A 26153-nucleotide genomic window follows, 5' to 3' on the forward strand; every position below is an offset into this window, starting at 1 on the left:
ATATGTAGAAGAGCTTGACTCTATGCCAAATTATCTGTCTTAATTATCTATCATCTCCCTCTATATATGGAGTCTGAATGAAGACCAAAGCATATTATTTTCCATTTTTAAATTTTGCTTTTTTATGCTGTATGGTTTTTTCTTTCATAGTTTTTCCCCCTTTGTTCTGATTCTTCTTATACAATAAGACTAATATGGAAATATATTTAACATAGAATGTATATATATATATATATATATATGCATATATATTTACATATTTATAAGACCCATATCAGATTCATTGTCAAGAGTAGAAGGGCAAAGATAGAGGGAGGAAGAAAAAATGTAGAGCTCAAAATCTTACAGAAAAAGAATATTGAAAACTATCTTTTCATGGAGTTGGAAAAATAAATAAATAAATTTATGTTTTAAAAAAAGGGGGGAAAGGACATATGGAGCAAAATCTATTATGTTTCTGATGAGTTCAAACTATGTAGAGTAGTCATGATCTTATATAAAATAAAAGCAAATTTCTTCATCTGAGAATTACCTGTTCATATCCTTTGACCATTTATCAATTGGGGAATGATTTGTATTCATATAAATGTGATTCAGTTCTCTATATTTAGTAGAAATGAAGAAATACTAGTTGCAAAAATTGCTTTTAATCTTGGTTGCATTAGTTTTATTTGTGCAAAAACTTTTCAATTTAATGTAAACAAAACCCATTTTGCATTTTATAATGTTCTCAATCTCTTCTTTGATTATAAATTGCTCTCCTTTCCATAGTTCCAACAGGTAAACTATTCCTTATTCTGCTAATTGACTTATATCACCTTTTATATCTAAATCCTGTACCCATTTTGACCTTATTTTGGTATAGGGTGTAAGATGTTGGTCTATGCCTAGTTTTGGCCATACTATTTTCCAGTTTTCTGAGTTTTTAATCCAAGAATGAGTTCTTATCCCAGATGCTGGAATCTCAGGGTTTGGATTAAGAAATAAAATATGGCAATTAGAAACTAACATGATAGAGAGATACTAGCTAATTTGATTCTTTGAAAAAAAAGAAAAAGTCAAATTACCAATAAAAATAAAAAGAGAAATTCTCAACAAAAATTAAGAAAATAATTAGAAACAATTTTGCCCAGTTATATGCCAAGAATATTCAACATTAGGAAAAAATAATATAATTGATCAATTTTAAAAATTCATGCAAAACTACATAATTATCTCAGTATTGCAGAAAGAATGATGAAAAACTTAACACTCCTTTATCCTAAAAAACGTCCCATAGGGTGGTGCAGTAGATAGAGCATTGGCCCTGGAGTCAGGAGTACCTGAGTTCAAATGTGGCCTCAGACACTTAATTACCTAGCTGTGTGGTCTTGGGTAAGCCACTGAACCCCATTGCCTTGCAAAAAAAAACACTTAAAAAAAGTCCCTATGGACACAGAAGAACATTTTCTTGATATGATAAAAGTATCTAAAACCCCAAATAAGTATTATGTGCAAAGGAGATACACTAGATCTCCAATAAAGATAATAAATAAAGCAAAGATGCCCCTTTTTTCTCTTATAATTTGATGTAATTATAGAAATGTTAGAAATACCAATATGAAAAGATAAATAGACAGAAAGTTAGGCAAAAAAGAGATGAATGTTTCCCTAATTTCTATTGACACAGTGGTTTGTTTAGAAAATCCTAAAAACTTAACAAAAAAAATTGAGACAATACTTTTAGCAAACTACAAAATATACCACAAAAAATCAACATTTCTCAAAGTCCAGAACACAACAGTAGAAAGAGGAACCTTATTCAAAATAGCTACAATAAATATTGTATAATCAATCTTTCAAAGCATACTCAAACAAAATTCTCCTTAAAGACAATTTGAATGACTAGAAGTATCATGGCTAGATTATACCCTAACAACAGCAGCGACAAGTATATTCCAAATCAAGGGCATATGGGGGTATGCAAGGAGGATTAGCACCTCTGGTATGAGGGTTTACCAAGCCCTTTTCAGGGCTGCTCATTCACCTTTGGTATTCATCTCTTTCCCCAACCCTCACCTTTGATTCCAAAAAGACGGAACAGCAGCCACAACTCAGGAAAACCATATCATCTGAGGGGTGAACCAGTTTGAGGGTAGCCAACAGGCCTCAAACTTTGGGGAATATCTATCACAAGCATGTGAAGATTTCCTCTGGTAGAATATACAGTTAAGAAAAATTTGGTCCAATGGTCATAAAGGTGGCTAAAGCAGATGATATGAATGCTTATACACACAAAGATATTGAAGACACCAAAGTCAACCTTTGCATCCCAGGTCATCACCAATCATTCTGGCTTTTATCTTGCTACTGGGCTTTGATGACTCTAGAAGAGAGGGTAAGGCTGATGACTTTGTGCAACTCTGCCTCATTGATATCATTGATCCTCTTTGAAAAGAAAAAAAAATGAACGAAGGTTAATTTATAGATTCAATGCTATACCAATCAACATACTAAAGAAATACTTTACTGAGCTGGATAAAATAATAACAAAATTCATTTTGAGGAAAGTCAAGAGAAATTATGAAAAATCACTTCCAGACCTCAAACTATATTATAAAGCATCAGTCATCAAGATCATCTGTATTAAAATGCAAACGTAGATCAATGTTTTGGAGGGTTTTTTTTCTTTCTTCAGGCTTTTAAGGGTACACGTCTTTTCTCTTTCATTAATGTGAGCATGCAAATTGTTTTCTTTAATATGACTGTTGTTTCTGTGATTTGTTCTGACTCACTTTTTAGTATAAATTATTTCATTTGCATTTAAATCCATATCCCTTTTTATTTTCCTCATTGATTGCATTTTTTGCATAAAGTTCTACAAAGTTTGTATTTAGAATTTGCCTTAAATCCTTATTTTCCTAGATCAGTTTTTAAAGGTTCTGAAAAGGTTAATTTTAAAGATTCCCATTCAATAATTGATAAGAATCTATCAATATACTTTTCCTAATATGATTTTCAGATTCTTAATTTTCCTTATTTAACTTTTCTTTTGTGTTGTGTATGAGTCAGAAAGCTGCACATTGAAGATCTCAACAATTATTACCTCACTATTTAGATCTTTTAATTAGTTATCTATTGATTCTCTTAAACACTTTTGGCTTCAAAAGTTTGATGCATACATATTAAATTTAATATTATTTCATACTTTCAGGCTTAATGCTTTATTCTCTTACTTGCATCTGCTTTTCCTATTACTTTGTCTTGGATCATGGATCATAGAATGAATGACACTAGATTTAGGGTGGAAGGTGACCTTTAAGATTATATAGGTTAACTCCCCTTATTTAAAGCCACTCATACCCATTACATCAATTTACCAAAATTGATTTAACCATTTGCAATCAATGGTCATTCACTTGGTTTTCAATTCTTTGCTACTACAGAAAGCGAAATGAAAAATTTTGTTTAATATGGGTTTTGAGTGTATATTCTGTCTTTGAGCACCTTAGTAAAATTTATACACACAAAGACAAACACACATAGAGGTTGTGTATATGTGTTTGTGTGGGTGTATGTGTGTATTCCGTGTGTTTGTATATAGATGTTGCAATATCTATATATAATGCAAATAAACACATATGTATCTGTGAATCTCAGTGGGCTCGTTGGTTATGGGAATTATAATCCTTTTTATAAAGGATAATATAAAATAATTTTCTAGAATTGTTTTATGAATTCCCATGAATGAATGAAAAAAGATTTATTAATGTGTTTAGTATATGCAAAGCACTGGGGATACAAATAAAAATGTAATATCGCTACTCTCAAAAAGTTCACATTTTAGTGGAGACTCTCTCTCTCTCTGTCTCTCTCTCTCTCTCTCTCTATATATATATATATATATATATATATATATATATATATATATGGATAGATAGATAGATAGATAGACAGAAGGAGTAGGATGTTCAGGGTTCAGGGGCAAAAGCAGCCTTTTCTTTAATGTCATTTCCACTGATGAAATCAAATCAGATTCTGATGTTGAGCCATTTGGCAGCATCTTTTTTGCTCTTTGGTGTTGTTCAGTTGTCCAATTCTTTGAATTCATTTGGGATTTCTTGGTAAAGAAACTGGAGGAATTTGTCATTTTCTTCTCCAACTTACAGATATGGAAAGCAACTTCCTCAGATTCACACAGCTAGTATCTGAGAAAGACTTCCAAAGATGAGTCTTACTGATTCCAAGTCCAGTACTCTATGTACTGAACCACCTAGCTGACTCTTTAGTAGCAATGCTAAAGAACAGAGAAATAATTGCCCAACCTCATCCCCATTGAGATTATTCCCAGATGATGGTTATAAGATCTAGGTTCAAGGCACTGCTATTCCCAAAGCTCTTGCATTCATGGTCCTAGGCTACTTCCAGTGGGTTCTGAAGGGAAGATGTATCTGAGGTATGGTTTTTCCAGCAGCATTGTAAGACTGTGAGAGTGGGACTATAAGGAAAGTCGAGTGCTGCAGTATCAATGCATTTTGACTGCAGGGCTAGAGAAGAGTTTTCAGAATCCCTTGGACAGCAAGTGGATCAGATCAGAAAGGCTTTTCACTGAAAAGTCAAATACTGAAGCTTAACTACTTTGCCTGAGAAGATTGGAAAAGAATCTGATATTGAGAAATAAAAGGAAAAGGGGATGTCAGAGGATTAGACGTCAAGAGAGAAACATTGAATCTACCGGATTAATCCACTAAAATGATAGAAGAAAGTGATCAGTGCTGGAGAGAATGTGGAAAATTGGGTCACAAGTTCATTGTTAGTGAAATTGTGAACTGATCCAATCATTTTAGGGAGTAGTATGTAATTATACTGAAAGAGTTATATACTCTTTGAAAAGGTTTCCCCTTTGACCCAACAATATCACTACTTGGTCTATTTCCAAAGATAATTAGGGAAAAAAGAAAAAGAATCTATGTGTTCTAAATTGTTTATAGCAGCTCTCTTTGTGGTGGCAAAGAACTGGAAAGTACAGAGATACTCATCAATTGGGGAATGGCTGGACAAGTTATGGTATATGATTGTGATGGAATACTATTCTGCTGTAAAGAAAAAGAGCTTCAATGAGTTTAGAAAATACACGTCCATCTGGTTGGAGAATCTGTATAAAATCTTGAAGAGTAAAATGAGCAGAACCAAGAAAACATTGTAAATAATAAGTGATATTGTCTTAAGATTTTGAGAGATACATGATTTTGACTATTATAAAAACCCAAATGTGAAGAAAAATACTATCTGCATCCAGAGAAAGAACTTATAAATAGAAGTGTGTATAGAATAATTTTATATACACATAACACATGCACACCTATTGGTAGCGGGGGGGGCAAGAAAAAAAGTTTATATGATAATTCTGTTATTTGAAAGAATAACAAGTAGATCTGCAGTTTCATATGCAATCATCTTTCTATTGTACTGTGTTATGGAAATGCCTATTTTATCCCATAAATTAAAAATAAATTTTCAAAAAAGAAACAATAGTGAAGCTATGGTCCCTGGGATTATGGAAAGCTGAATGATTGAGCTGAAAGTGGTGAATCTTCAACTTGCCTGATATATGCTGCCTCCCATCTTTTCCCCAGGGTGCCCTGATGCTTTAGCTACATTGATCTGCATTCCTTGTGTCAGTGGGGATGATGGACCCTTTCTAAACTATAGGAATTGCTAAAAGCTGCAAATACAGGGCTAGAACAGGTTGAATGATGCCACTTCCAGGATTCTTGAGATTGCTTGTCTTTCTGTGGCAGTTAGTGAGTAGTTGGTATTGGTTGTGGGATGGAAGGTGTGACTCTTCTCCACAGTAATAGTTGTGGGGCTTAGACTTGGAGTGGAGCTGGCAGTGAGGGAGCAATGTTCTTGCCAAAGCTCTTGGGTTCAGAGTCTCAGACCATCTTCACTGAAGTCTAAGAGAAGCTACTGGTGATCCTCTGACTTACCCAGAAAATACTGCCTTGTCTTTAGTCTTGTCTCTAGTCTGCTCAATTGCCCCATAGTTGGCAGTTGGTTGGCAGTAGATAAAGATGACTTTAGTCTTCTCCATCAAAAATATTAATGTGTCGATTTCTGTAGCTCTTCCAACACTGATCCTTCTCATCTTTTGTCATCTACTCAAATTTGCTATGTATGAAGTAAAACCTTGATTTATTTTGAATTTCTCTGTTGATTTGAAGCAACTTTTTAACGTGGTTTTTTCACATTTTACCCTTCTTTTAACTATTTGTATCCTTTGAACATATCTTTTGGAAAAACATTCTTTTTAATGTTGATTTCTGTCACTTCTTGATTATCAGACTCTTATCAGAGAGAGATGTTCACTGCAAAGATACTTTTTTTTCTCATAGCCTAACTACCTTTCTAGTTTCTTTGAATTTGTTCTTGGGAAGACTGACTTGAGAGTGGGTATGAAGGGAAATTCTTTAGGGTTAAAGTTTTCTAAAATTATTTGACATTTTATTCAATATTGATTTTACCTTAGGGTAATGATTTCTGATCTTGTGGCTTAGATTGAGATTATTTTTTATCTGGTACATATTTTTTCTGAGTTTTTCAGTTTTCTATGTTTGGCACACATAACTACTCGTCACTCTCCTGATCCCAGTTTTTTTTAAAGCATCTAACAGACCAAAACATACCCTGAAAGGTGCTATTTCAACAAGGAATCTGCTGTGCATATAAATATATCATATAAGCTCCCTTAATGCAACTACAGAAAAATTTTATTCAATAATTCTCTGATTTCAGCATCAAGTGAAGCAGAAAACAGGAAATTTTTCACTAAATGTGCTTATCACCTAGGCAGAGTTCAAATGGAAGAGATATTCCTCTTTGGATAGTGAAATTCCCCAGATGATCAATCCTATTCGTAGATGACATGCAGATAGAATCAAGTCCGCTTATACTAGAATCTTCTCAATGAGATTTACAATTGTTCCATAGCCTCTCTTCGTTTATTTATAAAGTCAAAAGGATGAAGAATGCCTGTTTTGAAGAATGCCTGTTTTCCAATCTGGAACATGCATTAGAGGCGCAGCTCATTGAATTAGGCTATTAGCACATATATCCAGGATAGTCAATATAGTAAGACAATGAGCTCAAAATAAAATTCAGTTGGATGCATCACATCTGACAAATTCTGCAGCACTTTCAACAATCTCAACCTGTCTTTGAGACAAAAACTCAGCCTTTTAACACTAATCTGAAGATTAATATGAACCTTCTTTGTGAGACTCAAATTCGATGTTTAAAGTGAGACTTAAACCAATCAGACTATTTTGGATGATTTTGCTGTTCTAACACACAACCACCTGGAACATGTAATTCAAAGATTCCCCCCCCCCCAAAAAAAAATAAACCTTTCCCTTGGCCTCAAGTATTGTGGCAACATGACAAATATCCCTTTATATGGGCCAAAAAAAAATTCGTTAAAAAACACAATATCGAGAGAAATTTTCTGCTAGTACTGAAGTATGTGTCAGGTTTAAAGGGGATGGGGGGGATCACCTCTCAATTTAATTCAACAAATAATAAGTATTTGCTTTGTATAGAGAACACCTAAAAAAAATCAGAGGAGACACGAACCCTACCTTCTTGGACATTGCAGCAGAAAAGGAGGAAAAACCCCCACAAATAACCGCAATACACACTATGACATCTCCCTTTCCCCCCCCCTCCTTTCCCCACATAACTGGGAAAATAAAATGTCAGCATCCCCAAAGGGATAGTCATGGCGATGAGTGGGGATGGTGACTTGTTGAGATTAAAGACGTGAAGAAGGTCGGTGGGCAGAGGCGATCCAATGAAAACCCTGGAAACAGCATAGAGAGATCGAAGAAGCCTATAGATTTGCCCGTCTGGTTGGAGAACCTGGGGGGGATCGGATCGCGTAAGCTATTCGAAAAGGACCTGAGGAATGACAGGAAGAAGGAGGGGGGTGGGGAGAGGGAAAGGGAGGGAACGGGAGAGAGAAAGGCGCCACCACACTTCCCTGCTTCAGGCAGCAGGTAGCAAGAGACCCCGATCGGAGCCGGGTGAGGCGCTTTCCGCACACCATCCAGGAGCCCTCCAACCTGGGACAGTAAGTGACCCCGGGGATCGGCAGGTTTCTCTGAAACCAAGGGGCGTCCTTCCAGCATCCCCGGGCTTTTGTTTGCCTGCTCCTAACTTTCCTCGGGGACGTCGTGAAGGAGCCGTCAGTCTGCCTGGCTCGCTACAGCAGAGGGTCTCCCCGACTGCAAAATCCACCCCCCCCAGACCCAAACGGGGATGGGGGTGGGGGTGCTCAGACGCCCACCCCCCCCAAAATTTCCCCCTCTGGTCACGAACGAGGCTCGCTGGCCTCCCAGAGGCTCCTTCCGACTGCAGACCTCGACCCGAAAACCTAAGGCTGAGATCGCCTCCGAGGTAGCGGATCCCCGGGATCGGGGGAGCGTGTGACCCGAGGATCCCGCAGCAGGGGCTGGGGGGGCGGAGGTTCCCGGGGGGCCCGGGGGGGCCCGGGGAGGAGGAGGTCCCCGCTGCCCCCCCCCCCCCCAGCCCCTGCTGCTGGAGCTGAGCTTGTTACTGGACGGGCTGGGATTCCTCTCGGGGAGGGGGGCCCGGGCCATCTTAATGGAGGCGCCTTCCCCACCCCCCTCGGGCCCCAATTCGTCCCTCCCGAAGGCGGCGGCCTCGGGGCGGCCTCCGGGGGCCAGGGCCTACCCCTTCCCCGGCCGGCCCCAAGCTGCCTGAGGGCAGGGGCTGCGCCCCTTCGGGGGGGGCGGGCCGGCCGGGGCCAGGAGGCTCCCCGGGTCACCTCCCTCCGCCGCCCCGCCCCGCGGCCGCCCCCGCCCGGCGGGGGGGTGGGGTGGGGAGGGGGCGTGGCTCCGGGCCGGCCGGAAGTCGGAAGTGTGGCCCGTAGGCCAAAGTGGCTGCCGTTGCCGCCGGGGCAGGAGGCGGTCGCGCCGCCGGTGGATCCCTCCGAGGCCCCTCCGGGGAGCCGCCGCGGGCGTGCCGGCCCCGCTCCCCCTGGGGGGCGGCCCTCCCGCGCCGGCCCCCATCATGTGGGAGGCGAATCGGGTGAGTGGCAGGGCGGGGCGGGGCGGGGCGGGGCGGGGCGGCGCTGTGACTGGGCGCGAGAGGGGCGGGGGAGCCCCAGAGCCCGCCCCCCCTCCCGGGCCCGGCCCGAGTTCCGCGTGCGGAGGCCCCGGCCCCGCGCTCCGCCCGCCCCGCCGCGGCGGGGTCTCCCTGCCTTTGTGGCCGCCGCGCCCCCGGGCCTTTCGGGGGAAAAGGGGGGGATTCTCGGTGGGCGGGAGCGGCGGGCCCCGAACTGGGGTTTGTTTTACCTCCCGTCCCTTTGCGCCCCCGAAAATGGGTCCGGCCCGCGGCCGGAGGCGCCCCTCCTTAACCCCGCGGTCGAGCTGCCTCCCCTCCCCCCCCACGGCGACTTCCTCGGCTCCGGCCCCCAGTAGTTGGCCAGTGGCGGGGACCCCGCGGCGCTAGGCCCCTAGCGAGGCCCGGGTGCTCCCGCGCCCTCCACAAAGGAGGAAGCTCGTGGCCCTGGAGTGCCCGCCCTGCCCCTGCGCGCACTGCCACCCGCCACCTTCCACCCCGGCCCGGCCCGGCCCCCGAGCCCCGAGGCCTCCTCCGCACCTGGCACGGAGGCCGTACCTGTGTGCGTGAGGGCCGAACCTTCCAGCGCCTGGGGGGAGATGATGGGAGAAGGGTGGAAGCTGTTTGTCTTTCAGCTTTTACATGGAGGATTTCTAGGCTTTTTCGTTTCCATCTGTCATCGAACATCGCAAAAGCACCATTTGATTTTATGTCCAGTGACTTCTGCATTTTTTCCTATAATTTTCTTTCCATTTTTGCATTTATTTTAAATGCTCCATTTAAAAAAAAAAAGGTTTTCACAGGCTTAAAAGAATCAATATAGAAAAAAATAATTCAGACATAGAGCTCTAACGATATGACCAAGATAAAGAAAAATTGATCTTATAGCAAAATGACGAGGCACTCCTCTTTAAAAAAAAAAGTCCAGCTAATATATATTTACTTTGCTACTCTGTTTACACATTATCATTAGCTTCTCTGAGAGATCCTATTATATTCTCACCCCTCCCCCAGATTTATGTGATGTTTCTACTGAAGTGACACAACTGTATCCAGAAGTTTCACCTCCTTGTTAACTTTATCAAATAGCAGAATATCTGGTATCTTTGGACAAGATTTCTTGATTTGCTATGACTCTAATCCAGTGTTATCTAGTAATTTTCTAAAGTATTTTTAGCTCTGTGCATATAATTTTTCCATATTCAAATTTTCTTAGGTTAAGCATATGATATTTTTATCCATTGTTTTGCCTATTAGTCAAAACCTCAGTAGATATTCTAATCAAATATGTTTAATGATTTCAGTAGTCAAAAAATAAATAAACCTAGCATTCTTTTTGATATACTTTTTGATAACTTATTGTCAACAGTTTCTAGAATTTCCACAATTATGGTATACTTTTGATAACTGTTATTGTCAATAGTTTCTAGAATTTCCACACAAGCCCATTCTCTGCTAACAACAAGCATTGCTTTGGCCATTAATCAGATTTGGTTTTATCTCCATAATGTCTGCTATACTAATTTTTAATATTGTGAGTTTTTCCCTCAAAGCTGAATTTTCCATAGATAATTTTTTAATATTTAAATTTTATTTAACAAAAACCTCAGTGAATATCTTATGTATATATTGTGGTTATTTTTTCACTGTCCCATCACCCTTTTAAAACTACAAGTTGTTAAGGAAAATAAGCTTTATTTTATCAACTAATAAACATATAATGGTGCATGTAGCAGTTTTAGTCATTTATCCAGATTTTTAAGCACATTTTTTTGACAAACTCAAAAACCTGATATCTACATTCTTCTTGTGAAAAGTAATTATCTAAGTTCTTAATTTTTTTTTAAGTAGGCTGGTCAGTCTTTAACTCATGAATTTTAAATTGACTTCAAAGCTTGAACAATTATGCAAATGCTCACAGACCAACAAAACAAAAACAAAAGCTATTTTTTTTAAAGTAAGGTCTCTATCAAGTAGCCCTAACTGAGAGATAGATAGCAAACTGACAGGTGGAACAAGAAATAGGCATTAACTAACCAAAGAAAAATCTTTAAGAGTTTTTGGAGATTCTGGAAAAGGTGCAAAAAACTACAATTAGGTTGATGTTTTAAGTGAATTTAAAGGAAGAAAATAAAAACATTTGAGCAGGGAGTAAATTGTAGTTTGCAGCAAGGTAAGCAGAATTTTTTGCAGGCAGTTTCTGGTTTCAATTTTTTTTTAAAAAGATAATCTATGTTGATCCTAATCATTTATAATAAAAATTAGAACTGCAAAATTGCCTTTTATCCTATTCTTACAGAATGTATTGTGGGGTTGGGAGGAAGGAAAGGGAAGGGAAGAGCCCAGACTTTTAGAATATTCATAGTAAATCATATGATTGGTTTGAAAGTCACTAGAGGAATATATGTTACAAGTTCTTCTCCATAAAAAAAATGGAAAACTTTGAAAGTGAAATGGAAGACTAGTAAGATCCTGCATTGCATTCTGTCTCTGCCAAGCATTCTCAGACTAATCCTTGAGCAGGAATGGTGTCTAACCTCTCATTGACGCTTTTGCTTCCTGCTTATGTGGAACTGATCTCTTTCCCTATCTTTGTTGATAGCTAAAAATTCTTATAAAAATATTTTTCTCCAAATATGTATAAGAGTTTTTAATAATTTTTTTATTTTGAATTTAAATTCTCTCCCTCCTTCCTCCCCCCACCTCCCTAAAATGGTAAGCAATCTGACAAATTACACATATGTAATCATTTAAAACATATTTCCATATTTGTTGCTTTGTGGAAGCAAACTCAAACCAAAAAGAAAGTGAAAAATATTATATACTTTGGTCTGTATTCAGAATCCATCAGTTCTTTCTCTGGAAGAGGATAACCTTTTTCATTATGCGTCCTTTGGAATTGTCTTGGATCATTGGATTGCTGAGAATAGTTAAGCCATTCACAGTTGTTCATCATACAGTATTGCTGTTACCGTGTACAACGATCTCCCGATTCTGCTTACTTCGTTCTGTATCAGTTCATGACTTTGCAGGTTTTTCTGAAAGTATCCTGTTCCTTATTTCCCATTCCAATCAAGTACCACAACTTGTTCAGCCATTCCCCAATTGATGGGGAATTAGTTTCCAATTCTTAACCAAAAAGAGCTGCTACAAATATTTTTGTACAAATAGGTCCATTGGACTACAGACTCAGTAGGCGGGTTGCTGAATCAAAGCGTATGTACATTTTTTTAGCCCTTTGAGCACAGTTCCTAATTACTCTCCTGAATAGTTAAATCGGTTCACAGTTCTTCAATGAGGCATTAGTGTCCGGGTTTTCCCACCTCTCCTTCCAACAGTTGTCATTTTCCTTTTCCGCTATATGGATACCTACAAGTTCTACAGATTTGCTGTGGGGGGTACCGTACCTGGCTGCTCCTCGTACCTAGGGGTCAGAAGCCACTGATTACCTGCTGAGAGCGGGTGAATTCAGGGAACCGCAGGAGTGGTGTCTGGCCCTTCCAGGGGTGCTTGTGTGAGCTGTGCTCTAGGAAGTGAGTGGGTCCGTCAAGCCGCTAGCCCGCTTTTACAGCTTATCCCTGAAGAGGAGCGGATCCCGAGACCTTGGTCCTAGCGGACCTTGCGCATTCTGTGGACCCCGCCGATCCCAAGGTGCGGACCTGGGAACCAGAGAGGGCAGGATCGCTGGTTGAGGTGAAGAGCCTCTGCGTCCTGGCTCCCCGGCCCACAGCTTCGTTGATGGTCTCACCATCAACTATGACCAGTGCTTACGCCCACAAAGCAGTTAACTTCCCATATGTCACGGGAAGGGCAGCCTCAAAGTTTAGAGAAAGCACAGCCGCGGGAGAGGCAGCGGGTCTCTATCGCTCTCCCTGACCCCTCTCCGCACTTGTCTCATCACCTTAAAAGATCCATGTAAGAAATCTGCCTTCGTTTTCTCTAAATAAACTGGAATATTGTTTTCTTGCCGTCTGTTGATTGTAAGACAAGTACTCTATTCGTGATGGTGCTCCATGTCCAGGTATATATTCTTACCTATTTGAGCTTTTATGTAAAAATCTGAATGAGAATGTATTTAATGATTTGTGGCAAACTTAGATTTTTCTTCCAGAAATCAAGGAATATTCTAAACAAATATTAGATTTTATATTAATCTCTCCGTTTTCCACATTTGTATTATCTATGGTAAAACTTTAATCTTTAGCTGCCTTTAACTTATCATGTGACATACTTCTAGACTGCTTCAACTCTTGCTTCGAAAATACAACTTAATGTTAATATTAGCTCAAACCAAAAATAACCGTTTACTCTTAAAATAAAGGGAGAAACCCAAAGCAACATTACCTCAGTCATCTTTTGACATTCTTGAGGTTCAGGGCACAGACCCCGGTAAATGTGAAAAATTGCAAATGACTCTAGTTCTTATTACAAATCTTTATTTTTTAATAACTGATCAAATTTATTTAATAGACAAAGTAAAATAGCACACTACATCCATAAAAATGTTGTAGTTTCTATGAGAGATTAGGATCTTGCATAACTAAAGAAGCAGTCTGCTTCAGGGATTTCTTTCTTTTATGAAAAGTGCAAGATACCAAAGATCACAGCAGATAACATCACCTGCCTGAGTCTGGAGGGTAGCAAAACAACAAGGAGGCGTTCCCAAAAGAGTTTCTAGTGGACTGAAGCATTTAACAAAATGTTAAATGTTTACGATAAATTTATATATGTATGCTTATAGTAGTAAGTGTAAAATAATTGTAAACAGTATTAGGCAGTTATGATTCATTAATTTTTTATTTAGTTTTCTTTGCCTATTTCTGTTCCAGATGTTGCAAATCTCCCAAAATTCCCATTAAATTATAGATGACCAACCCATAAATAGCCAAAATCACTAATGTGAAACCCACAAATGTCAAGGGATGTCTGTAATATTTCAAAACCAAATAGAAATTCTGTTTTATATAAGCCCTTTTATTAAACCAGATTATTGAGAGTTAAATAATTGCAAAATCTCACTTGTGCATGAAATAGATGGCATGAACTCATAATTTAAGAATTTTCCTGGTTTCTGTCTTTGCCGTCTTGGTCCTAATAAAAGGAACAACAAATTGTACATAATAGATTTACGGTTTTATGTGCAATTACCTTTATTATACTATGTGATGGAAATGCTTGTTTTTGTTCCACAAATTAAAAATACCTCTTAAAATAATATAGCAGGAATTAATCCAGGAAAGTTAGTTTATGCTTTGAATGAAGAACATGAGTTGTATCAATACTATTTTAACCCTGTCAGTAGTCTCTGGCGTACATTTAAAAAAAACACCAAAACCTCTTTGGAATAACATTCATATGTAAAATCATTAATTTTTAAATATTTGTCTTATGAGTGAGAACAAAATAGTTAAAGTTAAATAGTTAAATTTTATTTTCTCAAATTATTTTCTTTCAAGACAGTGCCATGAGATCTGTAGAGATTCTACATTCATGATTTCTGTATATGGAATTTTTAAATAAGCACAAGATCAGGGATAAAGGGTTTGCTAAGCCCAGAACATAAGCTTAAGGGCCAAAGAGCAATCATTCTTAGCTGAATCTGGCTAGTGTTCCTGTGGTCCAGTTATGTCTTCAGGGAAAGACAGTTGCAACCTCGGACTGCTCTGAAGAAAGTGACTTCTCTTAATCTTGATAATCATTATCTTGTAGCCCAACATCTAAAGGGAAATGCCATCCTTCTCTAGGAAGAGCCAACACTACTCCCTTTTTCTCAATTAAATTTTACTTTAACATTGAACAATCATGCAAGTATTCAGATATATAAATAAGAAAAAGTTAAAACCTGCCAAAAAAGTGTAAACATTTTATCTGCTTTGTTTATTGATTCAGTTATTCAACAAGCACTTATTGAGTACCTTTCTGTGCCAGGCAATATGTTAAATGGATAAAAATAAAAAGAATGGAACAGTCCCTGCACTCAAATTTACATTCTATTTTCTTTTTTGTTCTCTTTGTTCATTCTTTATTAATTCATGGATATTTTCCAAAGTCTTTTTTAATTCTTCATTTCTTTTGACACAATATTCTATAAACCACAGTTTATATAGGCATTCCTCAATCAATGTTCATATACTTTGTTTCTCATTCTTTATTATCATAAAGAGTGCTGATATTACCTCCATTGCAGTATGTACTTAGAAGTAAGATCTTTGAGTCAAATTGTCCATCATGAATACTTTCTTTGAGAAATACTCTGAAATTACTAGACATGGTGAGTATTGAAAAGTATCACAAAAAATTCAAAATACAGGAAATAAATCTCTTGTGAAAATTATTTCTGAATAAGCTATATAGAGTGAGACTACAGACTTGTTACAGCAAAGGTCAAAATTAATAAAAACAAAGAATAGACATGAAAAGAAAATGATGGACAAATAAAATAAATCAAACCTGACCTATTTAAACAATGTATTAACTTTGTAATATGAAATCTGGAGGAAAGGACATCAGTACTAATTATAACAATTTCATAAGAAATTTTAACAATGTAGATCAGTTGCCATCACAAGGGAACCAAAAGAGCCTAAAAGATAAAGACACTTGACATGCAGGCTAAGTGAAAAATGACAGCAGCCAAGAGCAACTACCACCATCTTAAAATGCAAACTCACATTTGAAATTGTACAGAGCAAGATAGTGGAAGATTAGGATCAGTGCCCTAACTCCCTTTCCCTCTCCCCCACTAAAAACAAAACCAAAACCACCCCTCCCCCCCAAAAAACCCACCCAAAACTCCAGCAAGAGGCAGTAGAAAGAAAAATTAATTTGAAGAAAACTTGGGAAGATCAAATGAAATAAATTCTGAGAGTGAGGAGGATATCAAAGGCTTAGGGGAACATCTCGAAACTTTTTTGTTTTTTAAGATGACAAGGAGGACATTAATACCTCTTGAACTATCCCATCTCTATGAAATATTTGTGAGAGTAATCCTCCCCAAATACCAAGATCAACTATCATGAGAGTATTAGAAGAGAATAGACAGGCTTTTATGAACAATTCCACATAAGATGACATCTATATCATCACAATTGACTGAAAGATGTTGGGAAACCAAGATTCTCCTATGCCTATTTTTCTATTGTAGAAATGCATAAAATGTATTATTTAGTAACATTTTAAAACATTTGTCCTTTATGCATCTTAAAAAAATAATATAAATATACCAACATGTACGGGTGATGAGGTGATGAACATTACTCATCCCTTTTAATGTTTCTTAGAATTGCCGTAGCTATTTCTACCTAATGAACACCTATTCCAAGCCACTTTTCTGTCTAATCCTTTCATTTTCTATACCATGTTCCAGCTATTCTTTGTAGGAGAAAGAATATTGAGCAGGCAAACTTTCTAGGAAGTTAATTACTTTATTAGCTCTTTACAAGACTATGCTAGAATTGCTAAGACTATGCTAAGAATTGAAATTATATCAAAACCAACATCTTTAGTAAATTGTAGCTCACTTTGTATAAAAAAATCTTTGTTTAAAGCATTGAAAATATTAATTAAATCCATATTTTAATAATTAATAGTGACACTACATCCAGAGAAAAAACTCATAAATAGAAGAATGTATAGAACAATTTGGCATACACATAATTTGCATCTAATGGTGGCTTCTCTAGAGTGGGAAGGAGGGAAGGGAAGAAAAAAAAGGAAAAATATAACTTTGTTTTATAGTTAAAATTATATAATTATATATAATATAATTTAAAATTTAGCAAATTGATAGTAGATTTGCGGTTTTATGTGCAATTATCTTTATTATACTATTTAATGGAAATGCTTGTTTTTGTTTCACAAATTAAAAATACCTCTTAAAATAATATAGCAGGAATTAATCCAGGAAAGTTAGTTTATGCTTTGAATGAAGAAAAATACTTTCTGAATAAAAATTGGAAGTGTATGAGAGAGATATAGGGTGAATATGCACCAACTGCAACATATTATGAATAAGAAGTAACGAAGGAGAAGAGTAAAGGATTTCATAACGTAAAATGCTTAAAGGAAAAAGAAAATGAGTGTATGAGAGAGTATAATTTATAGACAGCCTTCCTGCTCTATTTATATCCTTGTCCCAATTTAAAAACTACACCCTGTTTTCTGCGCTGCCCAGAAGAGGGGTCCATACAGCGTTGTTCCCGGTTTCCGTTGTAACTTTCAAGGGAAACTTTCACAATATCCGGAGCCCTGGATGTCTTGCAGATGAAGGAGGAGGATGTCCTCAAATTCCTCGCTGCAGGCACCCATTTGGGTGGCACTAATTTGGACTTCCAGATGGAACAGTATATCTACAAAAGGAAGAGTGATGGCATCTATATCATTAATTTGAAGAGAACTTAGGAAAAGCTTCTGCTGGCAGCTCGTGCCATTGTTGCCATTGAAAATCTAGCTGATGTTAGTGTCATCTCATCCAGGAACACTGGCCAGAGAGCTGTTCTGAAATTTGCTGCTGCCACTGGCGCCACACCTATTGCTGGATGCTTCACCCCGGGCACCTTCACTAACCAGATCCAGGCAGCTTTCAGGGAGCCTCGCCTCTTGGTGGTCACTGATCCTTGTGCAGATCATCAGCCTTTGACTGAAGCATCATATGTTAACTTTCCAACCATTGCACTGTGCAACACCGACTCCCCACTTTGCTATGTGGACATTGCCATTCCATGTAACAACAAGGGAGCTCACTCAGTGGGTCTGATGTGGTGGATGCTGGCCCGAGAAGTCCTGCGGATGCATAGTACCATCTCCCGTGAGCACCCATGGGAGGTCATGCGTGATCTTTACTTCTACAGAGATCCAGAGGAGATTGAAAAGGAAGAGCAGGCTGCAGCTGAGAAGGCAGTGACAAAGGAGGAATTTCAGGGTGAATGGACTGCACCTGCCCCAGAATTCACTGCTGCTCAGCCAGAGGTGGCTGATTGGTCTGAGGGCATCCAGGTGCCATCTGTGCCCATTCAGCAGTTCCCTACTGAAGATTCGGAGTGCTCGGCCGGCTACTGAGGACTGGTCTGCAGCTCCTACTGCTCAGGTCACAGACTGGTCTTAAGTTTTACCCAGATGCTCTAATAGTGTTGGGAAAATGTGAATGGAAAATAAACATTGGTTTCTTAAAAAAAAAAAAAAACTACACCCCATTACACTCACCCCATCCCTAGTATATTGGACATGGTGAACTTTTGGTAAGACACAGGTAAAAGTCCCATAGAATGAGTAGCCATAGATGTCTTGTGATCTACATTATTGGAAAGAACAGCTACAGTGATGCAATCATGAATACTATTTGAATATTTTGAATATTTGTATTCATCACTTTTTTAGATGCAATAAAATATTAACATACCATAATTTATTGACTCATTCTTTAATACTTGGGCATATGCATTATTTTCATCATTTTGCTATTACAATTTATGATACTAAAATATTTTTCCTTTGTCTTTTGTCCTATAACTAAGGTATAAATACTGATATTATAAATAAATTTAAATGCTATGTGTTGACTGTATAGTATTATATGTTACATAATGCTATATGTGATATATCTTTAAGTTGAAAATATAATATCACACATATAATAGAGAATAATATTAGAATCATTGGAGGGAGAGGAAGGAATAAGCATTTATTATATGCAGCAGGCATTGTGCTAAATACTTTCCAAATATTTCATCCCACAACTCCTTGAGATAGATACTATTATTATCCCCATTTTACAGTTAAGGAAACTAAAAAAAAAAACCCAAAATTTAAGTGTCTTGCCCAGAGTCCCACTGCTAGTAAGTGCTTGAGGCTAAAATTAAAATCATGTTTTCCTGACTCTTAAGTCCCAGCACTATCTAATGTATCACCTAACTAGTTCAAAGAGTGTGAATATTTTTGTAATTCTTATTATATAACTCCACATTATTTTCTAATAAAAAGGGGGGGACCAATCAGAGTTCTACTGACAATATAATAGCAGATCAAGTTTTCTAGGGTAATATCAGTATTGAATTTTGCCAATTGTGGTATCAAATGGCATCCCTTTTTAAGAAAACTTGTATTTCTCTGACCAAACACTTTTTTAGGTGGTTGTTGATATTTGTATTTAAAGCACAGAGCATTTGTGGAGTATGGACCATGTGCAAGTCTTAAAAAACCCTCAGTATTTACAAGTATGTATACATGTACATGTATATTTGTATGGCTAATTCTATGATCATGGAAAAAATAATTTTATTGCCTTGTGCCTTAGTTTTCCTATCATTAAATTGAGAATTATGTTGTTCTAATAATTTGGTAGGAAATGTCTAAAATAAAGTAGTAAAAGCATTTTGCAAACTTTTAATATTAATATTAAATACAATGGAATCTTTATTTCATAACTTACTCCTTGGTAGATTTCAGTATATGATGAGTAATTTTTAGATCACATCTGAGGGGATTTCATGGAATCCAAAAAAATTAAGGGAGGGATCTTAGAGGTCAACTAGTCCCATTTCTTATAGCATTTTTAATGAATGGTATTATCTTTATATTGAGCTTAAATCGCTTTGCCTTTAACAAATACTCCATCTTCAATTCCCTCTGTTCCTTCATCTTGCCATTTGGAACTGCTCAGCATTAACCTTTTATGCAGTAGTACATCGGTATTTAAAGACAAAAGTTAAGCAACCTTTGGCCTTTTTCTTCATGAGGGTATCAAAAGGAGCAAGAAAACTTTTAATAACTTTTACTAAACACTAGTGTACCCCAAACATCATTAGAACACAGGTTGAGTATTCTAGAAAAGATATTGGATAGAGATATATCTCCATCATCTGTGCTAATGGAGAATTAGAGGGGAGAGCATCAAGAAACCAAATATCTAAATCTACAGAAAGTTGACACTATTCCAGAAAGAGTCCTAAGTCATTATGTGCTAGAACAAATTACAGATTCAGTTTTCTTCCTTTTCTTTTACCTCTTTCTTTTTTAATTCCATCCTGTTCTTTTCCTTTTTTTTGTGATATGATTCGTAAGATAACAAAAAAAGATGAACTCTAGTAGAAAAGAATCAGGTGTAGGGAAAGTTCTAAAAGTTTGCCATCCTGAGGACAGCTAAGTGGTGAAGTGAATGTAGCACCACCCTCAGGTCAGGAGCCTCAGATACTCAATACTTACTTAGCTGTGTGATCATGGGCAAGTCACTTAACCCCATTGCCTTGAAAAATCCCCCCCAAAACCAAAAACAAAAGTTTGTTATCCTGAATAATCAGCCTTGGAATTTAAAGTATCGGTTGTGATAAATCCAGTCTATTTGAATACTGAGCTAGATGGATCCAAATCTTAAATTGCTTAGCCCTTCATAGTTGTGATGTTTTGTCTTGTTGCGTCTTAATTTCCTACAATTTTAAAATATGAAGAATATCCTTCCCAAACTGCTGCTCCTCTTCCTCCTTCAGTCCTTTCTTGAATTTTCTTGAATTTTAAATTTCATTTAAAAATAATGATGTTCACTACTTTTTTTTCATTGTTCAGATGCATTTGATCTTAATTTATAAATGGATTCTTTTGGTAAAGTGTTTTTACACATTGAAATGGAAGTTTTTCTGTCAAGTATATTACATTGGTTATTGATGTAATATATGATAAATTCATTTATCTGATGACTAAATATAATAATGAAGTTTAACATTTTAATTTAATTTTAATTTATTTTATTATCTATTTTAATTCAAATAATTAGGTAGATGTAAATCCTGAAATGAAATTCATTGCAAAAAAATTGGTTTGACCTGACATTTTTCAAATTGCTGGTCATTAATGAAATGTCTTTCTCCCTTTCTCTCTGACATTTCAGGCAATGTTTCACAGAGCAGCAGAAGAATTCTGCTCAAAACCAAGCAACAATGGAATGAATGAAATGGATACTTCAGATACTCAGTGGGGCTGGTTTTATTTAGCAGAATGTGGGAAATGGCACATGTTTCAGGTATTTCCATTCCTTTTATTTAGCAGAAGGGTTTTAGACTAGATATCAAAAGATTGAAAAACTTCCAGGAAAATTAGTGGAGTTTTAAGTAGCTGAAAGAAATTAAGAAATTAATGGAATAATTTTCCTAAAATTTAATAAATGCTAGCACTATTTCTTTTTCACTGTAATTTGTGTTTTAGGAATCATAATATAGTGTTGACAAATTTGGACCTCCACAGATTTAGATTTTTGTGGGTGGGTGACATTTTTTGTGTACCTGAATCTAACTAATTTGAACCACTTAGTAAGGTGATTTTAAAGATTATGGTTAGAGAGAGAGGCTTCTTTCTTTGGAATAATAAAAAAAGAATAAGCAGTTTTATTTTTTTGCTTCTTTGCCATACTCCTGAAATATGGAGTGCTAGAACAGATGATGTGAAGCTTTTATTGTTTGCTTTACTCTCACTATTAGTAGTGTCTCTTTGACCAAACCATTAATAATTCATCTAGTAAAACACAACTTTCTGGTTTGTTTTGAAGCCGGACACCAACATTCAGTGTTCCGTTAGTAGTGAAGATATTGAAAAAAGCTTCAAGGAAAACCCTATTGGTTCCATCTCTTTTACTACTTCCAAATACAGCTACAAGTTAGACTTTTCAGGTATGTTTCCTTCCTAATAGTTGTGTTTATATAGAATTCATGTTGATGAGATAAAATCTATGATAGTAAGAATCTCATAATTTGGTTAGTCTAATTGCAAAATAGTGAAATATATATGATAATATGCAAAATATGAAGAAAACTGTAGTGTTTAATAATATCTAATTAAGTGATTTAATTTCTTGATGATGGATAGAATTATAGAATCCAGGAGTTTGAAGGGACTTCAGAAATTACCTAGTCTAAGCATAAATCTTACAAATTAATTACTACTTGCATTATATTCTTGAGGTGGTCATGCACCCTGTTTGAGACCTTCCGAAATCAGGGAACACACTATCTCCCAAGACAGTTTATTCCATTTTGTACATCTCTAATTCCTAGGACATTTTTCCTTCTTTTAAGCTGAAATCTGTCTCCCTTTTGTTCTAAAAATCTGCCTCTCAAGGAACAGTATGAAGAATTTTCATATATTAATAGGTATTATATATATATATACAGATTATAATACATATAGATATAGATTGTAATATATCTTGAGTTCATAGAGTACCACTCTTTTACTCATCCTCCTAGCATATTTCAGTAGTAGAAACAAAATCAAGAGCAAATTTATCTTTTATCCTTGTAAAGAAGAAATAGAGGCTTTAAGTGACTTGTCAATAATATAGTATCAGACCAAATCAGATATAGCTCTTTGTATTTCTTTTACCATTATTCTTTTCCTTTGGTTCTTTCACACATTTACTGGTTAATCTAGAAATCATTTGTAGTTTGGATTTCATTCATGACACAAACATTATCAGGTATAATATGAAATTCAATTAGAGTTAATTCTTATTATTGTAAGTCTCTAGTTCAGTCAGCTTTTTGTTGCCTAGAGCAAAATATTTTAATAATTGGCAGGTTTTTTTTAAAAAGAAGAGTACGTTTTTATTGTTATGCAGTTCCGTTTTATACTTACTTTTCCATGTTATTGTAAGTAGTGACTTATATGGCAGAATTAGTATTGTTTCAGGTTTTACAGGTAAAACTTCAGGTGGGAATAGTCAAAATTGCAAAGTCTGAAATAGTTAAATTTCTTTAAAAGTTGCCATTGCATTGAAGTAATTTTACTACTGCCTTTTCTAATAGTTTTTTTGCCAAGGGTTATAACTACATTCTTTACTCAAAACTCTCCACAAATTGTTGATACCTTTAGGAAAAACAAACAAGTAGTTGTTTGCCAAAATTGTCTTTGAGTTGTTTTTCTGCTGAGTATTCAGAAGGATGATGTCACAAAGAATCAGTCTTTTGTATAGATTCTTTTTATGCAGGTACTGACATGGTATGACTTGCACAAACACTCCTTGGAAAATACAATAAGATATATTGCTACTTATCCCATCAATTCCAATTCACTAGAATATATCTTAATCAAAGAGTAAGAATCCTTTGTAATGATAAAAGTGCCATCAACTCTGTATTTTTTTTAAGTCATCTCTCCATTACTTTCCTGCTACTAGCTTACTAACTTTCTCTTCCATAAACCTGACTGAGGATTATAGGAAGCAGATTAAAAAATGATACTAATTCAAAAAGAAGACATTAGACTATGAATCACATCAAAGGATGGTGTTATTTGGCACTTATACAATTTTATTGCCAATATGATTGGGACAAGGAAAATTCAGGGAGAAAGAAGGTCCCTTTTTTTTCAGTACTTCACCGCTGATTCTTAAGATTTAGACTTGAAAATGACTTTTGAGTTCATTAGGCTCATCACCTCTCCCTTTGATCCTGATGGTCCAGAGAGGTTAGGATTCAAATCAACATCTTCTAACTCCACTTCAATGCCCTTTCCACTTTGCATTGTATTGTATTTGTTCAGATAGATGGACCACTTTATTTTGGAATGACTGAGTGATTTGATTCAAAATGTATGTTGGCCAAGATTTTACAGTCTAGGATTCACTTCTTAGAAAATGCAGGGGTGGGATAGGGGAGAGAAAGAAAAACAGGTACTTTTCGGGTTTTTTATTTAAATTATAAGGAAGTCTTTGTATAACTTTTATGACTATATCCACGTTCTATAATTTCTTTGATTTTCACTTAAAATGTATGGAAGAGGGAGCAAATGGTTGTCCCTAAAAAAATTCTTTTAAGTTCTACAAATTAGCTCTGGTCTTATACCCTTTATTCATTAGCAAAAGACTTTTCCATCTTTAAAAGAGCTTTTTTCTCCCATGCAGATCAAAGGATTTGGCACTGTCATTCCTTTCTCATCTTATCGCTCTAACTTTCCTCAAAGTTAGAGTTTTTCCATCACTTTTGTGTCTTGACCCAGCACCCTGGGTACTGCGCTGATGTGTTCTATGAGCCTAATTTGAACAGTGAAGATACAGTCCTTCGGAGAATCATTTCTCGAGATAATTAATATGCATGAGATGAAGCCCCCCCCCCCCCAGTCAAAGCATCATAACTTCTGGTTGAGATATAATGCTTAAGTGCCCCTGTGGGAATATTGTAGAGTTTTGCATTTGTTTTTTTTTTTTCCATCCCTGCATCCAGTAATGAAGCAAATGAATCTGACAACTGGAAAGCAGCGTTCAATAAAAAGAGCCCCCTTTTCCATCACAGCATTCAGGTAAGAATAAAGAGAAGCCCAGAAGAACTTTGCCCGCCCACCCCAACCCCGTCCCTATGCTCGGGCATAGTGCTTTAACAGCCGTATCTTCTGTGTGTGCTGCGACTCTCTGCTGCGGCTCTCCGCTCCGGAGCCCAGCCCTGCCGGAGCCCAGCCCTGCCGGAGCCCAGGGCCTCTCCTCCACCCCTCCCCCATCCCCCCCCCCCCGAAAAAGAATCCCCGAAGAAAAGAGCCGCAGAGGAACCCTCCACGTTGGAAGCTCCACAGAGTGGTCCGCCGCCGCCGCCGCTGCCGCCACCGCCTCAGCAGACCTCCATCCAGGGCTGCTGTCCCCGCCGCCGCCGCCGCCGCCGCCGGCCGAACCGCTGCGGCCCAGTCTCTGCTCGGCCTCGCTCGGCACTGTCAGCCGCCCCCACTGACCTGGGCCGGTCCCCGCAGCCCCCATGCAGAGGGCTCCGTGGGCCCCAATCCCAAGGAAAGTTCCTCTAGAGCCGGGGCTGGGGGTGCAGACTGCTAAATGGTTTGTAGGACTTGTGGCATGTAAAAGTAATTTTTCTCCCGTCTCTTTTTAATTAAATTTAACAAAGCACATGATGGCACTGTTTCATGATAAAATCTTTTAAATAGTGACTCGGGGCACCCATTTGTGTGCACCGCACCCGGGTCTGGAAGACCTGAATGAAAATCCGCCCTCAGACATTAACAGGCTGCGTGACCCTGGCAAGTCACTTAACCCCGTTTGCCTCACTTTTCTCATCTGTAAAATGAGCTGGAGAAGGAAATGGCAAAACACTCCAGTACCTTTGTCAAGGGAGCCCCAAATGCGGTCAGGAAAAGTCCAACACAACACAACGCAAAGAAAAAACGATGTAACTGTTACATCTGCAATAAAACCATAGTATGCTCTAGCAGTGTTCTTTTTTCCTGTTATTCTCATCTTTTCTGCATAAAAAAGTCCTAGAATAAATTACACAATCATTAAAAATTGCTTGATGATCGTGTTAAAGCCTGTGAGGTGAGTTTTAGTAGTGGGACTGGAAAGGACCCTTTGAATCTCATAATAATGGCTTAAATTTATATGATGCTTTGAAGTTCTGAAAATGCCTTTCATCATCCCATTTGCTCCTACCAATAAGAGCCCTATATTAGCTGAAGCAAAAACTATTATGATTTCAAAGACTAGGAAAAAGCAATAGTACTTTCCAAGGTCACACAGCTTAAACCTAGAACAGAACTAGAACTGAAGCATTCAGATTCCAAATCTTTCCTACCTCTCAACCAGGTCGTACTTCATATGGACTTACTTCTTTTTTTTTCCCCCTTAGGTTTTTTTTGCAAGGCAAAAGGCCACACAGCTAGGTAATTATTAAGTGTCTCAGACTGGATTTGAACCCAGGTACTCCTGACTCTAGGGCCAGAAGCATTCAGATTCCAAATCTTTCCTACCTCTCAACCAGGTCGTACTTCATATGGACTTACTTCTTTTTTTTTTGACCCCTTAGGTTTTTTTTTGCAAGGCAAAAGGCCACACAGCTAGGTAATCATTAAGTGTCTCAGACCGGATTTGAACCCAGGTACTCCTGACTCTAGGGCGAGTGCTTTATCCGCTGCGCCACCTAGCTGCCCCATATGGACTTACTTCTAACTCCATTTTCTTAAGTGCAAAAGTACTGAAGGAGATCCAGGAAATACTGCAATTTGGTTAACTTATGTCCTTGTGGTATAGTAACAGCACAAATTCCTGTTTTCAGGTG

The 26153-nt window shown here is 37.8% G+C and overlaps 1 protein-coding gene and 1 long non-coding RNA gene across 5 annotated transcripts in view; one reads left to right on the plus strand and one right to left on the minus strand.

The window, feature by feature from the left end:
* Positions 1 to 12862, minus strand: part of LOC141493379 (uncharacterized) — a 75670-nt gene extending 62808 nt beyond the window's left edge. The window contains exon 1 of the long non-coding RNA XR_012470200.1: positions 12528 to 12862. This is a non-coding gene — a long non-coding RNA (uncharacterized LOC141493379). The remainder of the gene's footprint in view (positions 1 to 12527) is intronic.
* PARP11 (poly(ADP-ribose) polymerase family member 11) overlaps positions 8030 to 26153 on the plus strand; it is a 35723-nt gene continuing 17599 nt past the window's right edge. Inside the window, exons 1-4 of one of the 4 annotated variants that reach the window (XM_074194625.1) lie at positions 8030 to 8107; positions 20999 to 21130; positions 21653 to 21773; positions 24324 to 24399. In XM_074194625.1, coding sequence (XP_074050726.1) covers positions 21002 to 21130; positions 21653 to 21773; positions 24324 to 24399 — 326 coding nt within the window. In that variant the 5' untranslated portion in view covers positions 8030 to 8107; positions 20999 to 21001. Of the gene's footprint in view, positions 8108 to 8970; positions 9088 to 10704; positions 13142 to 20998; positions 21131 to 21652; positions 21774 to 24323; positions 24400 to 26153 lie in introns of those variants that run through there. The other 3 variants (XM_074194622.1, XM_074194621.1, XM_074194624.1) reach the window with 3 other exon arrangements.

This window comes from Macrotis lagotis, chromosome 7 (assembly GCF_037893015.1).
Source record: "Macrotis lagotis isolate mMagLag1 chromosome 7, bilby.v1.9.chrom.fasta, whole genome shotgun sequence".
Taxonomy (NCBI): domain Eukaryota; kingdom Metazoa; phylum Chordata; class Mammalia; order Peramelemorphia; family Peramelidae; genus Macrotis; species Macrotis lagotis.